General features: G+C 41.6%; 1 protein-coding gene across 1 annotated transcript in view; it reads left to right on the top strand.

Annotated features, from left to right (window-relative positions):
* LOC119646505 overlaps positions 1–3,243 on the top strand; it is a 36,021-nt gene extending 32,778 nt beyond the window's left edge. Inside the window, exon 2 of the mRNA XM_038046960.1 lies at positions 2,038–3,243. Coding sequence (XP_037902888.1) covers positions 2,060–2,488 — 429 coding nt within the window. The 5' untranslated portion in view covers positions 2,038–2,059 and the 3' untranslated portion in view covers positions 2,489–3,243. The remainder of the gene's footprint in view (positions 1–2,037) is intronic.
* Positions 3,244–23,072: the final 19,829 nt, after the last annotated feature.

Below are 23,072 nucleotides of genomic sequence, written 5' to 3'. Positions count from 1 at the left end.
GTATTCTGGGATCTCTCACATCTTTCTGTTGAATAGTTTCTGAGAACGGGTCCATAAAAGAGATGATCAGTTTCCAGCCCCGACTTAAAAATACGACTCATCGATTATGAGAAAATGCGTGTGACAGACACATAGACAGACGGACAATAAACCGGCTTTAATAAGGTTTTGTTTCACACAAAGCTTACAATCCTACGAGTACTTAGCATTATAAGTACTCCAATAAATTTAGAGTTATTGATTTAGACGTTTGTCGTAAGGAACGAAGAACGTGAAAGACTCCCAAAAAAGTTTCAAAAAACAATTTTGTGACCATTATGGGTTGAGAATAACGCGAAGCTCAACAACTATAAGATCAATTCAAATTAAGACAGAAAGGGCTACAAGATGCAAAAATGGAAGCATCATAAAAAGAGTGAAAGATCTTGCATTGGGAAAATTTTGTTTACAAGGTCCTAAAGGAACATTTCCCCATAGACTGATGATGAGAAATGAATTGGTTTGGAGAATCGGAAACGCCAAAAAATGTGTAGATACAGAGACGGGCATCTATTTGGCTAGTCTTCTGACTGAAGCATGCATTTCATTTCGGGGATGTAACAATACACTACCAGGTAATATTGGCAGCGCTGTGTTCTCCCCGGATTATTACCCTGTCTTGCAAGGCACTTATTCATAGTTAAGTTGACTGATATCTGACATCCAGTCTTGGCACTAGTATCGTTACTGGAGACCAAAGCCGATTTTCTTTTCTCAAATTATTGAAGATAAAAAAGTTCACTTTTATGTAGACTATAATCATACTCTTCTTTTTCGTTCATTATTTATTAAATTGTTGATTGAGTTATGCTTCAGTAAAGATAGATGGGCAAGGTTATAGCAAGAGTCCGCCCTCCTCCCCAAAGGAAAGCATCCATAAACAAACCAGGACTATAGGTGTGGTAATCACCTATGCGAACTGAGAATCCGAACCCTTCTATCGACCATACTGTTCCTATTTGTAAGTGTTCTGCTACGTTTTTTGTTCAAACCGAGTATTCTATTCTTATTCATTGAAATATTTCCATTAGTCATATATGGCAAGAATCGCTCCCCTGACAATTCTAGCTCTAACAAAATAAGTCCTCTGCCGCTGCCATTTTGAGCATTATGTGTATTTACTACTCAGGCAGAATTACTGTCTATGAAATATTTCTAAACTTAAAAATTTCATCTTGAAACTTATTGCATTATACACTTAAAAATATGGAATCAAATCAAATATCGATCAAATGCATTGGTTTAGATCAATTGGAATGAATACCATTTTTAACATTTCCGATATACTTAGACGCTTTCCGGCGTTTTGAATTACACGAAAGTGAGTAAGTTAATGCATACAGGAAAACATGCTACATAATGGTAGAGTAACTGGCCTTTATAATAACTGTATGACGACCATATTGTAATCGATCATCACATAATATGAAACCTACGATAAAAATGTGCTCGCTCATTACTCGCCCGTATCTGATTCCATTACAAATTATTTCTAATGAATCATTTTTTGAAAGGAAATGCTCAACCTATGAGAGGTATGATTTGATTGATAGTTCAGCAAAGTTGTAGAGGGGATGTATTAGAGTTTGTATCGATATGAATCTAAAATAAAAGTATGATTTGAATGAATATTTTTTTTACTCTTGCGGATGATGAAATTCTTTCCAAAAGGCAAATTAAATCTTCTGGGAAATTTTCCCGCTTCATAGGATAACAAAATAGGTAACATCCTAATGGAGAAATTAACTTGAGCATTTTTTTCTTATCAAACATGATTCCTTAACCCGACTCTCTCAACAAGAAAATCTGCAAATTTAAAAATTACGGCAGTTTCAAAGGCAATATGAATTCAGGCCGTTTGACGAAGTCCTGAATCATCATCCTGCTTAAGTCTCCTTTCTCTAATCTATTTCTACTCGGGACTCATTAATATCAGCATTTTTCCATACGAATATTCATAACACCTTATCTAACAACCATTCTCTTTTTCTCTTTCAGAAATATCCCCAAACAATTCATCATGCAGGTGGAATCAGGTTTCACTAAATATTCAGGACGAGTGCCACCTCTAGATCTGTCTAATGTTAATGTCTGTGCGCGTGATAGTGATTTGCGATGGAATAAAATGCCGACATCAATATCAGCATCAACTACTTCATCGTCAGGCGCATCTATCTCGAAGAAACCGGCTCAAGAAATTCAAATGGGTTCCGATGGTTTGCCTATCGATCCACGCGATTGGACTCGTGCCGATGTCTGGAAATGGTTAATAAATCTTGCAATTTCCGAGGGCCTTGACGCCACACCAGATCTAGCACAAAAATTCCCTATGAACGGAAAAGCGTTGTGTTTAATGACCCTCGATATGTACCTTAGCCGAGTGCCCGTCGGCGGAAAAATGCTTTATCGCGATTTTCGAGTTCGCTTGGCACGTGCTATGAGTCTGTAATGCAGATATATCAGCCACAACGTTAAATTCGCTCTCCTCTATCATAGACGGGACGAAGTGTTATTATTGCATTAAGCATGTCCAGAGTCCACTGCTTACAGTTGTGTATGAAAATTGTATGGTATTTATTATGAAGTAAACTTGTATTCCTATTTAGACATAAGGTTGTAAATTATTGTACAGAATATTGAAAATGTTATTATTTAGAAATCATTAATATAACTTATGAACTATAATATTGTAAAGCTTTCAAATTTATGAGCACACACAAAATCGAATCTATTAATATGCCAACTGCATCTCAATCTCATCAAATAAGTATCGTTTACGACGGGACGTTTTGAAAAAAGATTAAAAACAATCCAAGATCTGAAGATTATGTTAGCGTAATAAAGTCATACTTAGCAAATTGTGACCTCGAAATGCCCTTTTTTACTAGCCGAACTTGATACATCGACGAATTCAGAACAAAGTTATTAGATTCATTTTTGGATACTCCTTTTTATTAATCTGGAGAATATCCTCATAATCATACCAGATTGTTTTTAATCCGTTTATGCAGACAGTATATCAATCGTTTATTAATTACAGAATGTGGATCTCAATAGCAATTTACTTATTTAACCTCTTAGCAAACCATCTGGTTTAGTAAATTTTGTATTGATTGAAGTTAAACGCTAAGGTTTCTAGTCATATGATTTTCTGTTTGATTAAATAAGAAGACTTTGCAGAAATGAATAAACTTATTGTACATATAAAAAGTGTTTCATTTGGCCATACCAGGCTGACACTGTATTTAACCACAAAATTATGTATAGTAAAAGTAGTAGCACAATTACTTAAAAAATACCACTCACTCTTATATGCGAATGATTTCACCTTCGGACAATTGTGCCTATTTTTTCACCAATCTTCCCTGCTTTGCCAGGAGTTCTGTATTTCCACAGGCCATCATGATCATCAACGGCGCAACAACCAGTATTCGATGTAGGTCTGCCTTAATAAGGAACTCCATCCCCGTTTTTCGCCAAGTCCACCAATTAGATATCACTAATAGCTGTCTGGCATCCTGGCCGACATCATAGATCCATCTGAGGCAGGGTCTACCACGTCTTCTTCTCCTACCATAGATATTGTCCCTATAGACTTCCCGGACTGCATCATGCTCACCCATACGGATTAGGTGACCCGCCCACCGCAACTTATTGAGCGGAATTTTAACCATAACCAACGGTCATTGTATTGCTGATATACTTCGTCGTTATAGGGACTACAGAATCGTCCATTATCATGTACGGGGGGCCAAAAATATTCTTCGGAGGATTCTTCTCTGGAACGCAGCTAAGAATTCGCAATTTTTCTTGCTAAGACCCCAAGTTTCCGAGGAATATATGAGGACTAGCAAGGTTTCGTCTTGTACAGTACGAGCTTTGACTCTATGGTGACCCGATTCGAGCCGAACAGTTTCTGTAAGCTAAAGTACGGTCTGTTGGGTGCCAACAACTAGATAGGCGAAATTAACAGCCGTCTCAAAGTTGTAGTCCCCTATGTTTATTGTTCTCATTTAACTAGTGCCATTTGATGCTATCGTTTCTTTAGTTTTTAGTGCTAAAATTGCCACTATATATGAAGACAGGACCAGGGAAAAAAACGCACGAAAGAGCATTCCCTTGTCTTAAATCATTGTTGATTTTGAATGATCTCGAGAGTGATCCTGCTTTTATATAGTCTTGCCCATTGGTAAGGTTCAGCCTAATCAGTATTATTTAGTCGCGATACCGATTTCTCTGATGCCCGTGTACAATTTTACCATCCCTATGCTATCATAGGCGGCTTGAAGTCAATAAAAACCAACATTTGTTCCATCGGTTGCCTCAGAGAGTAGATCTGATCTGTTTCTGATTTACTTGGGAAAGCGCTTTCTTATGGGCCGATGATCCCTATGGCCTAGCAAGATAACAATATCTTATAGATGGCAAAGTGATACGTCTATAATTGCTACACTGCGTGATATCCAGTCGTCAGGCAATGATTCGCTGTCCCCTACCTTGCACACAAATTTATAAACCGCTTTACGTAGTTTGTCGCTTCCATATTTAACCAATTCGGCTGTAATTCCAGCGGCTCTTAGCAACTTATAATTTTTATATCTTCTCTTATGGCATTTGTCTAATGTCTTCAATTGGCGGGGCCTCCGACTCACCAACATTCTGTTTGTTGACGGTCGTTCCATTCTATTGTTTCTGGCGCCATATATGTTTGTTGCCGGTTGTGAAGATTATTTGCCTTTGCTAACTGCAATTATTGCGGCATTCATTCCCCCTTATAGGTATTTCGGAGGGGTTTGTTGTGGATGGCTTCAGTGTTCACTCTCACCTCATGTTCAGAGAGAGTTCCAGGCGGGGTTGTTATTCGAGCTCCGAGGACCATGCCAACGATATTGTGATCCGAGTCTATACTGGCCCCTCTATGTTCACACATTCATCATGCTGAGAAGTAACGTCATTTAATTAACACCTGGTCAATTTGGTTGAAAGTGATCCCATCTTGAGAGGCCCGCGCAAATAAAGTTCTTCCAACCAGCATTTCGATTGACACTGCTAATTAAATAATCCGCAGTCCATCATTATTGATGTTTTTACGTAACCTATGGAAGCCAACTCATCGCGTAAATATGAGCTCTGTCCTTATTTAACTGTTAGTTTGTGTCTGTTAGTCCAAGTATGAACAGGATACCATACCTGGAAATTTATACTCGATATTAGAAGACTAATGTTAATGCCATGCCATTTAGGCGTTATAGAACAACATCTTTTCCCATGATCATGCGCTTTTAATTCCTTCTTGATTAGCATATTGAATCTATAATCGTTGGCACAACAATCCATATTAGATCAGGGGAAGTGTGTTCATTCAAGACCGTAACGATACACTACATAATAGTCTGTAGGAGGCAATGTGGTTAGCATTGCACTCGCCCGAGATTATTATCCTGATTTTACTCAGGTACTCATTTACTGCGGCTAGTATCCGACGTCAAATCACGATACAAATTCCACTGTCACCAGTAAGATTTGAACCGCGACCTTCCGCTACGACAGCCCAGCGCTCTAATCACTTCCATCCGGACTATCTATTAACGTTTCATTTGCTTGGTTATTATAATGAGCCTGTAATCTACCCGCATCTCTAAATCAATTTGAATAATTTTCGCAAACTATTTTGACATCCCTGAAGTATAATTGACTGAGAGATGGAGATGTGAACAACATACCTTATTTCCATTTTAAAAATAATTTAAGGTTTGTAGCAATTAAACCCTGTGCTGAAAGGAGAACTCAAACAACCAAAGGAGTGAACAAAAGCAACGGGGAGGGCCATCTTTACCACCGATCTGTCTTATAGACGATAGGAAAGTCTTATTTTGTACAGTATAGCAAATTTCTCAATATTATTGAATATTGGGATGGCATATCTTGGCGACAATTTAGTTTTGGCCAAACCTATTCTACAATCGATGCCAAAGAGGTGATACTGAAGCTGAGACGCGATGTCCTCCAGGAAATATTGTGCCGTGATAACGTTTGACGTTAGACGTCAAAAATGGATTAAATTCCTCTAGTTAGAAAAGTGGCTAAAGTGGTGTCCCTAGTTACTTGACTAAGCAGATCGAAAGTCATCTCTCCACAAAAATACTTCGGTACTATACAGATGGGGGACGTATGAAGTACACCATCCCGACAGCAGTGCTCAGTGCAAGGTCCTTTCCGGAGGAGGGCAAAAGTGACAAGTAGAGTGGGACTGAAGGTCAACAGTATCAAAACTATGGTTCTCAATCTGACGGATCATTGCACTCTTCCTACATCGAAGGTCTTGAACAATTTTTACATCTCGGCAGCGTCGTTCTACCGACGCTAGCACCAATGTCGCTCAATGCTTTACCAGATCTACTTTCGCTGCTTGTGCAAAATCTGGAAATGCATTTATTTCAACATCAATATCAAATTGAGGCTATTCTGTGCTAATGTTATTTCTTCGCTGTTTTATGAAAGTAGCAGTTCGAAAGTGACCACTGTGTTACTCAAAAGTTGCAAGTCTTCGTCAACACTTTCCTCCGACGAATGAAGAAAAAAAAAGGCGGAAGTGACAATAAGTAAGTCACATAAAAGGAAGGGGAATAGCTCTATTGCTGGTTAAGCCAGGTAATGGAATCTACTATCCCAAGATAACGAACGAGTGGGTCATTCCAACCAGGTTCACTAGACTCACACACCGAACAGTGGATTCAACAGAAATACGAAATTAACTAGTATCTGACATAATTTCTGATGCTGCTTATATCGATTCAAGTTGCACAATTCTTTCTTTTGTCCTGAATATGGTTGCATACATAAAAACTCACAACATCTCCGCGAATTTGGACAGAGAGGATAGTTTGGAAAATGCTGTATATATCAGAATACGTCCACAAATGGTTGTAAGGGATATGCTGAAGTTGTAGAAAAATTAAAGCTCCGTGAACTGCACAATAGAATGGAGGTAGGAACATTATTACAACCTAGCGCATCGTGTCTTTCTAGCATTTTCACCTCAAGCCAAAAGACGCAATGAGACGTATTAACATTTTATCTCTTAAGAAGTAGCAGTTTGACGCATCAATTTCGTGGTCAAACGGTAGTATAGGTCCCAGGGCGAAACGTGAATTGATACCCACGATGGAGTATAAAACCTGGGAAATACTTGCTGAACCAACACCAACAGCTATACTAACAAACCCTATCTCCATTCCACGTGTTGACGGCTGGGAGTTCTTTCTTAACAAAAAGGTGCAGACGGAGAATGATGAAGGCGGGTTTCCCGCGATTAAAAACGGGACAAATTGTACCAACTGGTCCTCCAGGTTGGGGATTGGGTAGGGCTGACAACCCTACATGGAAAACAACCTGTTGCGAAGCCTCGGATTGGATTGACTATACAACAATGAACCCGGCAGCGACAAGGGAATAACGATTTGCATCTTTTTGGGATGCATCATCCTCATCCACACGGATTAAGTGACCCGCCCATCGCAACCTATTGAGCCGGATTTTATCCACAACCTGACGGTCATGGTATCACTTATCGGTTTGTTGTTATGTAGGCTATGGAATCCATCCTCATGTTGGGGACCAAAAATTCTGCGGAGGATTCTTCTCTCGAACATGAGGACTGGCAAGACCATTGTCTTGTACAGTAAGAGCTTTGATCCTGTGGTGAGTCTTCGAGCGGAACAGTTTTTGTAAGTTGAAATAGGCCCTGCTGGTTGCGAACAGCCGTGCGCGGATTTGATTGTCATAGCTGTTATCGACTGTGATTTTCGACCCTAGATAGGAGAAATTATCAACGGTTTCAAAGTTGTAGTCTCCTATCTTTATTTTTGATGTTGTTGGTTGGTTGGTTTTCGGTGCTGACGTTGCCACCATATATTTTCTTACTTTCATTGCTGTGCAGCCCAAGATCTCTTCCTGTTTGATTTGGATGAAGACACCGAATTTTATTTTCAACAAAACCTTAAAAAGAAACCAGCGAAATAAGTTAGAAAGGGGTCAAGAAAAAAATATGTCAAAAAATTTTGGTTTTTCATCATCATTATCAGCAACGGAGCAACAACCGGTATTCGCTCTGGTCTGCATTAATGAGAAACTTCAAATGCCATGGTTATGTACCGGGATCCATCAATTGGATATTCAGAACATCTGTCTGGCATCTTGATCGCTGCCAGCGCTCCATCTGAATCGCGTCAACCACACCTGCGCGTTATTGTCTGCGATTCGCTGAAATGCGCTTCAGCTTCCCCACGGCTTCCCGAGATGCCCGCACTTCTCCTCTACTTTATAACGCCAAGAGCTCTTGGGGCGTCAACTATTTTGAGAGAGTAGCCCGCAACGCAATTGTCGTCCCCTATTAATGTTTGATTTATCCGCTGGCACATCCGCCTTCCAATTCAGGTCTGTATGCCAACTAAATTTTTCGTTTGAAATAGTACCAGGCCAGCGTACACCGATGATACAAAACAGACAGGTGTTGAAGTTGGCTTGGAGCTTACGAGTGGCAATGGTGGTGACTTTTCATGTGCTGCTCGCATATAGCGACACAGAAAGGACACCAGCAGAGAACAGTCTAACCGCATTTCCAGATTTGAGACAAGACAACGTAAACGAATGTAGCGTTGTTAATATGTCAAGCGACATCCAGTTCGGTGCCATCGTCGGTAGAAACGACGCCTCCTAAATATATAAATGCATCGACGTCTTCGATGCTATGCCCATTAATTGAGATAGGGGAGGTCAGATGACCTGCCAGATTCATAATCTTAATTTTGTTTTGTTTGTTGTTGAACTTTTCCACTCCTTCTGAACACGACAGCATGAAGAACATCATTGGGAACAAGAAAAAATAATGATAAAATGTCACCCTCAAAAATCGCGCCGCCAAACACATGCTCTCGAATTATTTTAGCTATTGTTTTTTCAACATCAGCGATACACATCCAGTTTTCACTCTGAAAACGGTTCCCTTTTTTGAAATCTTAACGATCATCCTCTGAGTGAAATTATGCGGTGTTTCCAACGATTAATTAATTGAAATAATAAAAACTTGTTGTTTCTTTTTTCGTTGGTGTGGATATTTATTCTTGCAAATACCGATATTTCGGGAACCACTTGTTCCCTTCATCAGTGCTAACAACTTGTTTTTATTATTTCAATCGATCATCCTCTTCTTCCAACTCTGGGAAAGGTCGTGCTAGTGGAAGTAGCAGTCACTGAAGTTGTAGCAATAAATAACTCCGCGGTAAGACGGTCAAACCCTGCAGCCTTACTCCGTTTGAATATATTGATGGCCGAGACGATTTCTCTTCTGCTTACGGTGGCTAGCCATTTCATCTACAAGAGGTGGAGGAACTTCACCGGGTGTGATTAGCTTAAGAATCGTGGTTCGTAAAACCATCGAAAGATTTATGACCATGCAAGTTCTTCCGGGAAGCGATATATCCTTCTGAAATTAATACGTTCTGTGGAATAATCGGCTCCCAATTCAGCGCAATAACAAACGTCGAATTTCTCAGGATTTCATACTGTAATGGAATTCGACACACATCCATAAGGCAACTTCCAAATCTACTACTGGTAAAAAAATGGTCAATTTAATTAATCGTACGGTATCGGCCAGTTGAAACCTGACTATATGGCAAGCTCTGTACTTGAACAGTGTGGCACCAATAACGAGGCGGTGAACGCTGCAGAAATTCACAAACCTCCCACCATTATCGTTACGGTCGCCAAGACCGTATTTCGCCATCATATATCTGACGCCAGATTTGCGTCTGTTACCGCTTGGCTTGGGAGAAGAGTACTCTCCAGAGTCCCACCATCTAACTTCGCTTAGGCTAAGAATGTCCAGCTTATATCGTTGGAATTCTCGCTCGAGGTGGAAAAACTAGCATTCTGGGAGCCTCTGGTACGGTTGTCGAGCGTGTACACATTTCAGAAAACAATAACAGTCGGTTTCGATTGGCAAAGGATATAGCCGTGAAATCAATCCCTATCCAAGAGGTTGTTGACGTTTCGGTAGCAGTAAAGTTTTGAATGGTGCAGGTTGTTAGCCGCGCACAAATGTCTATCCCTTTTAGTTACGACAAGCAGGGAAGACTTCAAGTGTATCCTTAAGTCCCAAATCACAGGGCATTTATTTTTTTAACCAATTTGACTGTAATTCTACTAGCTCCTTCCGACTTATTTTTTTATGTCAATGTATTGCACCCACCGTTTCTTACGAACTTAGTGGTGGTGAACTGATTCCTCGCGTTTAGGTGGCGGGACCTCTGACTCGCTGGTATTCTTCAATATAGCTATGGTAAAACCCTACAGGAACTTTGTAGCAAATACTCATGAACTCTTTGCTCTAACAATCTAAATTTATTTAATGACATATAAACACTTTGGAACACTACAAAAACTTTCATATCATTAAAAAAACACTCAGTGAGCAAATTATTCCCTCGAAATTTGCTCTCAGCTGAAAAATCATTCCCCTATCATTATCCCAGGAAGCGAAAGGCTCAACTTAACACTTAGCAGATGTTTCTAGTTCATTGATGGGACTTCATAATGTTCTGACACCATTAAAGCCATTCCCCTATGAAGTCTTTAAATGGGAAGTGATTGGGTTTAAATCTGGGAACAATCCCATCAAACCACTCGCGCCATGTCTTCTGCACCCTAACAGTCACAATGAATCAAGTTTTCGTTTAAACTGTTTGAAGAGTGTGGCAAATCAGCACAAGAAGCGCGTAAATTAAAAAGCATATTTTTCTGTAATAGCTATTCATTGCTGCACTGAAAGGTACCTAATAATCGCAATGGCAGTCATAAAAGTCATGCTCATGAGGATTCCGGGTAATAATCACGTCCCCTTTAATGTTAAGCCACACACTGTCTCCCGGCCTAGACGCGGATGTCGATGACGACGGCTTGCTCTTTGAGATGCTGAAAACGCATTAAAGCTGCTTAGAAGTCGACTTTATGAGACTCCAAATAAAAATGCAATTAACCATAGTATCGACATTTATCCAGCTGTCTATTTTGGGAGAACGATCTGCCGGTGCGGGGAAGAAGAGGGACCTCTACGAGCTCACTCATCAACGAGTTAATTGCGACCAGATTGGAGTTTTCAGAAAAATGATAGCATCCTGCATCCGCGGATATTTTTAGAAAGTGCACAAATCTTTTGGTTTCGACTTGGATGAGTGAAAGGAGGACATTTCGTTTCGTTTGCTTGAGGGTTTCCATTTGTTATCGAATATTCCTGCACACACTGACGACTCTAAAGCCACCTTTCACAAATTTCGTTATTTTCCAGTAGATTCCAGTTTTATTCCAGAGAATACCTTGTTCCCAACCCTGCCTGCGTTTCAATTAGAATATCCCAAGCATTTTTTGAGTTGTGCGTTTATTTAGAAAGTATGAAACATCTCACCCACCATCCCCATGCATCCCCAATCTGGACCTGATTGCGACTGAAGAGGATCCAATCGTCATCAATCATTCTCAGCTTCTTGACACGACATTTCGCTAGCGGTCGGAGCCCAAACCCAAGTGTTTTGCCACTTCACTAACTCGTGCTCCACAATTGGCGGCGCTCCATCCATCGGTCGTTACAGGACAGGAAGTGCGGAATGCGTGGAAGACGTTTTGCACTATGCCAGCGCACAGTCGTCTTGAAGAAGATCCAAATTGCTTTGGAGCAATGGCACTGATTAACTTCTAAGTACGCTAGCGTCTTACTTCCCTAGAATAGCCAGAGCTCCGGCGGCGACCTGGAACTCGGACGCCGAATGACTCGCCAGCCAGTGGCTTCTGCTCAGAACTTCCCGAGACCGGCAGAGGCATATCCCGGATGTTTAGCAAATGTACAGGAAATGGATGCTTCATTTGCGCAGGTTGTTCTGTTCGAACGGGAAACTTACGATTTCATTACCTTGAGTGTCGGAATTAAGTGATGTTGCTCCTCTGCTTCTTGTTGGGCTGCTTCTGCTCTTCCATATGCTCTCGTTCTGTCCGGCCGGGGCTAGGGCCGCTTATCGATGCAATGCCGCCGTCTGCTCCACAACATTTGGTTGGGATGTTTTAATTATTCATGTTATTGTTTTGGCGTCTCAATTTCCTTGTGTTGAAAGTCGAGGTGTAATTGAAGAGCTCAGAGATAAAGATGGAAATGATAGTCTATTTGAGTTACCTAAGTTATGGGTGTTTTATTCGAGAATGGGTTAAGATGGAAATTCTGGGAGAGTACCAATAATGATAAAATTTAATACGGTTCCAGATTTGCTTGGAAATTTCCTCCCCTTTTTCCTCTATTTTTTAACACGTGGACGAACATTGTGAATTTTTTACATTTGGAGTAGATGTTCAATCAAGGGTGAGAACGAAAAATGTTTCTAAAATATTGAATGTGTGCATAAGATGTTTCGATTTGTCTGGTCTTGAATAAACCACAACATCTTCCACATGGAAATAAATAAAATGTATTTAGCATTATTTACTGCATGAATTCTATTTCTGACACAAACTTTTTTGTACAATTTACAACAACGAAGTTGTAACCGAATATGTGCTTTTAGCGGTAGTTCTGAAGTTATCGTGATACAGAAAGACGAATCAAAGATCATTCGCGTTTGAAAAGGCCACAGGAGGAGGAAGATACATTGACTGTTGCTGAACTGTCAGAGAGGTTCAATGTACACATCGTCCCACTATAGAAAGAAGAATCCAATCACTGTTTTGAAATTTGATTTTGGAGTTTTTGTTCTTTTTCTCCAGACTTTGTCTTTTTCACAAGCGGGGTCGACGCGCCATGATCAGTTTCACCATTTGGCTCTATCAAAAGCCTGATCTGGGTCCAATCGGGAGGGTTTTGAATCCCCACCCAGCGTATTAAGCCACCGTTGTTTCAGCCAGCCTTCTAGTCGCTTACTATCGACTTCGATGGTCAGACCAATCTTGACAAGTAAATTCTCGTTAGCGCGAATTACGTGGCCATACCATCGGAGACGTCTCTCTCGCAATTTTTCCACGATCGGTGCAACCCATATCGATCGCGGATATCCTCATTTCGGATGTGATCAACACCAATAGTCCAACGCATCAGCTTCGTCTCCACTATTGCAAGACGCCGTCCATTGTCTTTTATAGTCGGACAACACTCAGGCACATAGAGATCGACAGGGCGGACGGCATTGCGGTAAATTTTAGATTTGAGACGTTCGTTGATACGTCTATCACAAAGAACACCAGTTGTGGAACGCAGGTTGGTACCCACGACGGATCATAGAACCTGGGAAAAGCCTGCTGAACCAACGCCAACAGATCTACTAACAAACCCTATCTCCACCTCCACATGGCGATCGCTAGGAGTTTTTTTCTTAAGAGCTGGATTCGGAGCAAGATAAAGGGAAGTCTTCCGCGCCTACAGCGCCAAGCAGCTAGCTGATACCCTGTCCCAATATAGGACTGATATAACAGCGTTGCAGGAAATGCCTTGGACATGGACCGGTTTCCTGGAGAAGAGCCACTACACCATATATTATAGTGGTCATCCAATAAATCATGTGCTCGGAGTAGATTTCTTAGTCAACCAAAAAATGAAATCTGCTGTTATCGGCTTTGAAAACATAAGCGAACAGCTATGCACTCTGCGTTTGCGAGACAAATTTAGAAATATAAGCCTCATTAACGTTCACGTCCCTACGACCCTAACGACATACTGAGTAATAACGCATTCTCAAAGAACGCGGGCACGGCCGGATACTTATCATGAACTGCGATGAGCAGAGAAGCGACACGGACGGGGAAAGGAAACCTGGAAGAACCAACAAGTCTGTGAATTCGGAAAGTACAAGGAACAACCGCACCTCGATGCTCATCCTGCAGAAACAAAACGAAATCTGATTTCCGACAGAATGGCCATATTGGAGCGATGGGTTGGGTATTTTGATGAACTGCTCAACGACCAGAACATCGGCGAGTTTGAGGTCCCGCCAACTGAAGACGACGGACAAATGCTGCCAAGCATAGAAGAAACAGTTCATGCAATCTACCGACTTAAAAATCATAAGTCGCCAAGAGCCGATCGAATTACAGTCGAATTGGTTAAATATGAAGGCGACCAATTATACTAAGCGGTTCATCAACTTATACTCAAGGTGTGGGGCAACAAATCAATGTCTAACCACTAGCAACGAGGCATTATCTAACGCATACATAAAAGGGGAATGTCACGCGGTGCAGCAATTACAGGGGCACCACGTTGCTGAGTACCATCTATAAGATATTCTCCGCCATCTTGCTAGGACGGATAGCTCCATATGCCCAGAACATCATTGGCCGATACCAAAGAGGCTCCACTTCAGAAAAATCGGCAGCTAATAAAATTTTTTCACTGCGGCAAACGATGGAAAAACTGTTGATAGCATAGCCAGGGTAAAACTCTACACGGCCATGAGAAAATTCGGTATCCCGACGAAACTAATAAGACTGACTAGGCTGACCCTGACCCACGTTCGAACCCAGAAAAAAGAAGCAGAATGACTCTCGAGACCATTCAACATCAACAACGGTCTAAGGAATGCCCTATCATGCGTCCTCTTTAATCTGGCCCTGGAAAAAGTTATCAGTGATGCTCAGGTAAATGCGAGAAGAACTTCAAGTCCACCCAACTACTGGCCTATGCTGACGATATTGACATTATGGGAAGAACGACACGAGACGTACAAACTGCCTCCATCCAGATCGAGCAGGTGGCGCGAGATCTTGGGCTGCACATCAATGAAGGCAAGACAAAATATATGGTGGCAACGTCAACACCGAAGACGAACCAACCAATAACATCAAACCGCACTGGTCAAACAAGAAGAATAAAGATAGGAGAATACAACTTTGAGACCGTTGCCATTTTCTCCTATATAGGGTCGAAAATCACAACCGATAAAAGCTACGATGATGAAATCCGCGCACGGTTGTTGTCAGCCAACAGAATCTATTTCAGCTTACAAAAACTGTTCCACTTGAAACGGCTCACCATACAGTCTAAGCTCTTACTGTACAAGACAATGATCTTGCCTCGTTCTCATGTATCCCTCGGAGACTTGGGTTCTTAGCAAGAAAAATTGCGAACCCTTGACTGCGTTTGAAAGAAGGATCCTCCGGAGAATTTTTGGCCCCCTATATGAGAATGGACGATCCCGTAGCCTACATAACGACGAAATCTATGAGCGATATCATGACCATCGGGTTGTGGATAAAATCCGACCCAATAGGTTACGGTGGGCGGGTCACTTTATCCGCATGGATGAGGATGATCCCACCCGGAAAGACTATAACGGCAATATCTATGGTAGAAGAAGAAGACGAGACAGACCCTGCTAAGATGGAGCGATGGCGTAGGTCAGGACGCCAGACAGCTTTTAGGGATATCGGATCGGTGGACCTCAGCGCAAAACCGGTATGTCTGGAGTTCCTTATTAAGGCAGGCCTAGACCGGATACCGGTTGTTGCGCCGTTGATGATGAGTTGTGGGTAGATCACTGCCGCTGACAGCGATTGTGCCTATTTCATGGGAATCGCTCGTCAAAAATTCAGTTTTATTCAGATTCAATCTGAGAGCGCGTTGCATTAGGCGATCATTCTACTTTTGAACAAGTTGCATAAAGCAGTGTATAGGGCGCTAGATGTCCCGTGTTACAGTGTCCATAACAAGAACAAAAAGGAGTGATGAGAGGGCGCTTCCTTGGTGAACACCAACAGAGACACGAAGCGGTTTTCATACACGCGCCACACTTCGAACTTTTTTGGTGTTTCTCCATGTGTAACCGCGCAGTTTGTATTGAGTTTTTGACAAATTTGGCTTGATTGTGTGGTACTTTCTTGCCAATCAGATAATGTTCTATCTTCCTGAATTACCCGATGAAAAAATTCGCTGAGCCACAGTGTTGGATCCCAGCTCTTTGCGATGCAGAGCTCAGATGCGATGTCGTCAGGTCCTGTTGCATTCCCCAATTTCATTCGTTTTATTGGTTCCTCGACTTCAGTGGTGCCGACAGGTGGAATTGCTTCAAAAATCGGCAGTGCTTGTGGAAATGGAGGATGAATAAATTCTTCAGTTGAAATCTACTGGAAATATTCTCCCCATTTATCCGCCGCAGCCGTCGGTCGGTAAGCAAAGTACCGTTCTTGTCATTAACGCAATAGAAATGTTCGATATCCTGTGTGCATTCGTGCCGGCTTTTGTAAGTCGATAAAGATCTCTCTCGTTATCCCAAGTATCTAGTTGATAGCAAAGATCTTTGCAATGTACCGCTCGGTTGACAATGATCGCTTTCTTTGTTTCCCGGTTGGCATCCTTGTAAATTTGCTTCTCGAGGAAGCATTGAAGGAAAATCGTCCATCCCTGGTAAATAGAGGTTACATCATATTTCACTAGGACAATGCTAGGTCTCTCACTGCTGAACTCACACAGAGAACAATTACAGAGTTAGGTTGGCAGGGTCTTCAAACCTAACGCAGGTTAGAAAAACAGCTGCTACTTCGGTCTAAGCTCTGCCTACTTTTGAACGCTCAGAGACATTCTTACGAATATTTGCCGGATCGATTTGAACTTTTCAAAGAATATTCTCGAATATATGTACATTCTAAAAATGCAACAAAAGAAAACAGAAACTGATTTGTTGAAAGTTTCCACTAGGTATAACCCCCTAGCAAAAGATTATAAAGACTATCGAGACCAGACCTGATATAGGTGACAAGTTTATCGATGACGTACTCCACAAAGGAAGAAGATTCAGAACAGTCTGCACTTAGAAGAAGGGTAGGTGTAACTTGATGTATCTTGAATCGAAAAGCACATAGAGCAACTTGGAATTTTACTATCCTGATTCAGATTCTGGGAGAGATTCATAGACGCCAGTTTCGCAATTGGAAATCAAAACGAGCTCCAGTCAATCCTTAACAAAATAAATACGATCCACAAGGAGACTACATTCAAGACGAGAACCGAAAATAATAATTTACTACTCTCCTTAAACTTTCTTATCATCAACAACAAGGAGAACATCGAATTTGATATATACTAAAAATCAACCTCCAAATAGGTAACCATCCCAGCAACATCGCATTGAGAAAAATCATACATAGGGCATCCCAGAAGACTAATTAACAGCCAGGTTCAAGGAGCATTTAAGGGAAGCAGACACATCACCCAGAAGAAGCACACAATAACTAAGAAAATTAGGTGCTTTTAAAAGCCTTGTAATCTACAGGGTACCTGGGAGCAAAAAGACCAATGGCGGTCTAGGTGAAATCACCAGCTGACTGTTAGTATTAGTAAAAGGTAGTGGCAGTGAGATTTGTATCGTGATTTGACGTCGGATACCAGGCGACTCAGCTGTGAATGAGTACCTGAGTCAAATCAGGGTAATAATCTCGGGCGAGCGCAACGCTCGCCACATCGCCTGCTATAGGCTACTGTAATCCTGTAGTGTACCGTAACGGTCTTGAATGAAGCGCTCTAACACACTTCAAGGCCCTGATCCAATCAAATGTTCTGCCAACGATTATTATTATTATTATTATTATAGAAAAAATTAGTCTTTTTCTTGATTTTGTTACTATAACCAGGCAGGGCAAAATGACATATATAACCAGATGGAACTTTCATGAACATAAAATTTGAGTCAGTACGGATTTTCTTGGAAAAACAACCCCCGGGAGAATAGGTGACTAAAGCAAAAAGACGCAAGCAAAAGGGGACTGGGACACTCTGGGAGCAGTGGTTACTTACATGGACATTTACCCATAGCAATGCTAAAGGAGGGTATAGAGCACTTAGAATGACTTTTAAGAAATGTTTTTCTAGTACATATGCCTTGTTCTGCGTGCCCACCTCATGGGTGGTCTTCATATCAAGGGCTTGGAAAGTTGACACTTCAAATCCAAAGAACTGCAGACAAATTAGCTTAATATCATTCTCGCTAAAATGTCTGACGAGACTGATTGAACATCACATTCGCGAGAAAAGACTTAGTTCGCACGCACCAAATGAAAACCAATATGCTTACCAGCGTGGAAAGTCCTGCAAGTCTGCTTTTCATTCCTTGGGTTTCAAGATAGAGGCCGCAATTGAGAAAGACAGATGAGGGGTGTCCGTGAACATTGAAGAATCTTTTGACTATGGGCTTTTCCGACAACTTTGTGATTTTGCCAGAGCGTATGATGCCCTCTATTAGTTAAGTGTATCTATGCTATGCTAACGTAGAGGTTGCTGTGCTGAAGTAGGTTTTGATCGCTACCCAACAAGAGAAGCAGCTTCTTTAGAAGAAACAGGATATCATATGCATCCGTATTGTGGTGAGCCAAGGTGAAACAAAGGAGTTTTCACTGTAAACTAGCTTTGATGCAAAAACTGTAGGTCTGGATATTACCAATGCCATGAGCACGACATAAGCCCCAGCACTAGCTACACTACTCAATTATATTCTATATATTCAAAGAACTGCAATGAGAACAGCTAATGGACTAATTCATTCCGATATATGGGGAAACAATGGATGTGAGTAGCACAGAGTATTGGAATAATTATTGGGAAAACTGAATCCAGATTTTGCAATACCTTCTTATTCTTGGATCCCCACATGACTGTTTGGTAGAAAATACGACGTTATCCTCCCGCGTAAAGAAACCTGGGATGAACCAGAAGGATTCGTGGCCTGATATCCGGAGCTCTTCCACATCGAAGGCTCAGAACCAGAAAAGCGTTCTAGAGCAGGAGTTTACCTTTCGGATAAAATCGAGAACTTTTTCTTTGGATAATATACAGCGCTCTTGCCTACTGAAGTTTACGCAATTCGTGGGTGGCTTATAGTCCGTGAAGACTGTGAACGGCCTTAGCTCAAGGGAATACCAGAGGTATTTAATTGCGAGGTGCACGGTTAATAGCTCATGATCGTAAGGGCTGTAGTTCCGTTGAGCGGGATTTAGGTGCTTGGAAAAGAAGCTCAACGTCAAATCTAGTTCACTTTTGGTGAAAAACAACACCTACGACAATCTCTGAGGCATCAACAAATATGGCTAGGGGTGTATCTTGTAGAGGGAATGTGAGAAGTGTAGCATCCACCTGTTCTTGCATACTGGTATCAACGTTTGGGCAACCTCTGAGAACCACATAATCAGGCGGGAGTCTTTGGATAAGTAGCCGTCAAGGATCGATTGATGGTGGGCGGCCTTGGGCAAGAAACGGCGATAGAAGTTTAACATGCCCAACAAACTTCTCAGATCCTTGATGTTTTTTGGAAGCGGGAAGCTCGAAATTTCTTGCACTTTGAGTAGGTGCCCCTCAGAGGTACTCAGCTAGCCGAGGAATCTTACCAGAGATTGTAAGAATTTGAAGAAGTGCGCGAATACGTGGGTCAGCAACGTTTTCAAAAACGAAGAAAGAGTGCTGGGTGAACAGGAAAAAAAAAAAGGTGAGAATACTGCCGTCCGCGATAATGAAATGCTCATCGAAGTCTAAGACTCATGTCTACTTACCTGTAGCCGTAAGTGATGATCGACAAGGAATTTTCTGCCGTAATTGAAACTTGCGATTGCAGTGTTAACTTCCAAAATACGGGAAAAACTGAGACTTCAGCGCCTGTATCTACCCATTTGCGCGACTGAAGGGGTCGTGAATTGTGAAGGAATGTGATGTTGCATTTGGGGTAGACGTTACTAGAGCTCCCGGCAAATAGGTTCATCCTATCAAATATTGCAGAAGCATCATTACTTACAAAACTGCAAAGTTTCGTGAAAATCCGACCATTAGTGTCAAGCAATTCGAACTTATCAATTTCGTGCGAATTTACTGCATCTTAAGTCATGCAAATAAGATGCTGAAGTCATAAATAATAGGATAATAATAAATAAGAATACGAATGAAATTTTAAAATCCCATATATAAAGAATGGAATGGAATGTGCGACCACGGTAGCGAGGGTCCTTAACCTTCACCAACTTGAGCGGAAATTCTAACGATGCGAGCTGGACATTCAAGTGAGTAAGCGAATTAAGATGGTGGAACTCTGCAGAGTACTCTTCTCCTTTTTACCACACTAATGGCAATGTGTTTTGTACTCTGGAAAACCAAGTGGTAGCAGACGCGAATCCGGAGTTGGGTCGCTTCTGACGGCAACGGCGCTGTCTTAACCAGGGAGCCGGTTTCTGACAGAATTCTAACTGTAAAACTTCGATTACTTGGAGTTGGAATGATAATAGGGGAAGGTTTATAGATTTCTGAAGCTTCCACAGCCTCGTTATTGGTGGTACATTGCTCGATCACAGACCCTACCATAAGGTTAGTTGGGTTTAAGCTGATCTACGCCATACGAGCTACCAGAATGCGACCAGCAGTAGGCTTAGGAATTGTCTCCTAGATATGCGTAACAAGAGAAGCTAGGGATAGAGATTAAAACGTGATGGCCGCTTACGTTCGCTTGCAGGTTGCGTCACCCACTTCTTGCGGGTTTGGAGAGCTATGACCCCCAAATTCAACATCAACCGCTTGTATGATCTAGCTCGCTCGACAATGAGAGAGATACCAGATACCCTGAGTAACACGCATGAGAATATTGATGAGCATTAGGTCGCCATCAAAAATGATCTTTTCTCGGGTGCTACGCAGGTGATCGGTCACATCCCGAATAGGCGTCATAAGATCTGACTGGTGGAATCATGGAAACGGATAAATGAGTGAAAGGGACTGAAGGGTCTATGGGGAACGAGACGAGCTTGAACTTGATAAGTTCAACGTAGTGTACGCCGTGACAAAGAGGAATTTGTTATTGCGCTGATTAGGGAAGCAGAAGATTCTGCAGAATGCAATGATTTCAGAAGTATGTACCGCATCACGAAAGAGCTTCTCGCAAATCTTTCGATGTTCTGTGAAGGACGTTAACGGTCGCCTTGTTATCCACGACAACAAACAACTGAAGAGGTAGAAAGAGCAACATCCCGTATCATCGTATCATATCCGGTGAAGCTCCTTCTCTTCTTGTGCCATCAATGTATTCAAACGAAGAGAAGTTACTGGGGTTAACTCTCCCCAAAGAATTATATATCGGTGCACATGCAGTTACTGCAGATCTACTGCTGCCACTAGTATAGAAATCATAGGAATCCGAGACCTTTCCCTGAGAGTGGAAGAAGGGACGATCATTAAGATTCCCGTTCTCCCGTGCTCCCTGCCGTTGCAAAGATAATAGCTAAAATAATCCTGCAACGCATCAACGAACATCTCGAAAAAATAATCAACAAAAGTGCTCAACGCAGGAGGGGCTTTCCGGAGAAAATAATAGCTTTTACCAGAGCAACATATGATTGACAAAGTATCATGTGCTGCACCGCGGTAAAATCTCGAAGGAATTCGAGGTATAAAGCAGAGTCCACCAGGGATGCTTTCTGTCATCGAGATTATTTCCTTTTGTTATCGGTGACGTTCTCTATGCATTGTCCGGAGGACGTGGAGGCATTCAACAGACTATGACATTATGCTCAAACACATCGATTACCCTGCTCTCTCACCAGATCATGGACCTTGGCCAAATGGCTCTGGATTTTGAGAAAGAGGCAAATTGAGCTGGTCAGAAGAAAAAAACACCAATAAGGCCAAGGTTCTTAATATGCCGGGACATCGCACTCTGCCTATTTGCATTAATGGCTTCAATGAATTCTTATACCTAGGAAGCGTGTTTTCTGTCGACGGTGTCGCCGAACTTGAAGTTGTCCGACGCATTAACAACTCTAGATTCGCCTTCGCTGCATTGTCCAAAATCTGTAAACACCTATCCTGGCCTGATACTATTTCAAACGAAGAACTTGGTCGGCGTGCAGGTCTGCCACTCGTAGGCACTGTGACTGGAGAGCGAAAATGGCAGTGGATAGGTCACACGTTAAGAAGGGGCGACAATTGCATTGCTGGCTACACCATACAATGGACTCCACTCTCCCACGGCCGACGGATGGGTCGCTCCAAGGTTATTTGACGTAGAACAGTAGAAAAAGAGTTCAGGCGTCTCAGGAAATTGTGAGGGGAGCTCAAGGGGTGGTAGGTTCTTGTTGACGCGCTATACCCCTCTAAAGGGTAAATGGCAACCATATGTATATATATGAAGAAGCTGCTTTTCCCCAGTCCTTCTTGTATCTGCTTTAGGTGAACTTCTTTTCACTCGTTGGTAACATCAAACTCCTTGGGTGAAGCGTATGAAGTTGACTACAGTAATAAGGAAACAGAAAACCTTTCATACCTGAAGCGTCTCGCTTTTGGTTTCCCCACTTGTTTGTGGTTTGAGCTACTTCCTAAATGCTGTTTTTATCATTATAATATTTAATGATCAACTATTCTGGGTCACAGGACAACAACTTATTGTCCATCTTGGGCCCTTTAACACGCAGTAACAGCAACGAGAACTTCTAAACACAATACGAAAATGGCGGTTCCTTCTGACCAGCAATCGAGTTATGTGTTACGTGTTGTATGAAATAGGAACTTGAAGTGTCCAATTTTTTTGGTTGGGATAAATCCTCATTTTTACGTTTATTTCCTAATATTTAATTGTACCATAAAATATTTTATTAATTTAGGGGTAGAAAATATTTTAAAAATGTGGGAAGCTGGTGCCTCTCAATTTACGAAAAGTTCCGGCCTCTTGAAAAAATAAAATAATTAGTCATACGTCACTCTAAAGCCACCTCACTCGTCTTGTGGTGGGGAAACTTCTTCGTATTAAACCGTTCGACTATTTAGGGACATTTTTTTTTCTTCGGAAAACCAAAACATTTTTTAGACTGCACCTCATTGCAAGTGTCCAATTTCTATTTACAATTTTGAAATTGTCGAGAATGCTAATGGGTTATATGGAAACAACGGTCACTTCCTCTCCACCCAAATCTTATATTCCAGAAACCTGTAGCAATCCATTTTACTGATATGAGAGATCCAGATTTGCTATACCCTACGCCGA

This window comes from Hermetia illucens, chromosome 1 (genome assembly GCF_905115235.1).
Source record: "Hermetia illucens chromosome 1, iHerIll2.2.curated.20191125, whole genome shotgun sequence".
In the NCBI taxonomy this organism is placed as follows: domain Eukaryota; kingdom Metazoa; phylum Arthropoda; class Insecta; order Diptera; family Stratiomyidae; genus Hermetia; species Hermetia illucens.
This window is presented reverse-complemented; position numbering and strand designations above follow the sequence as displayed.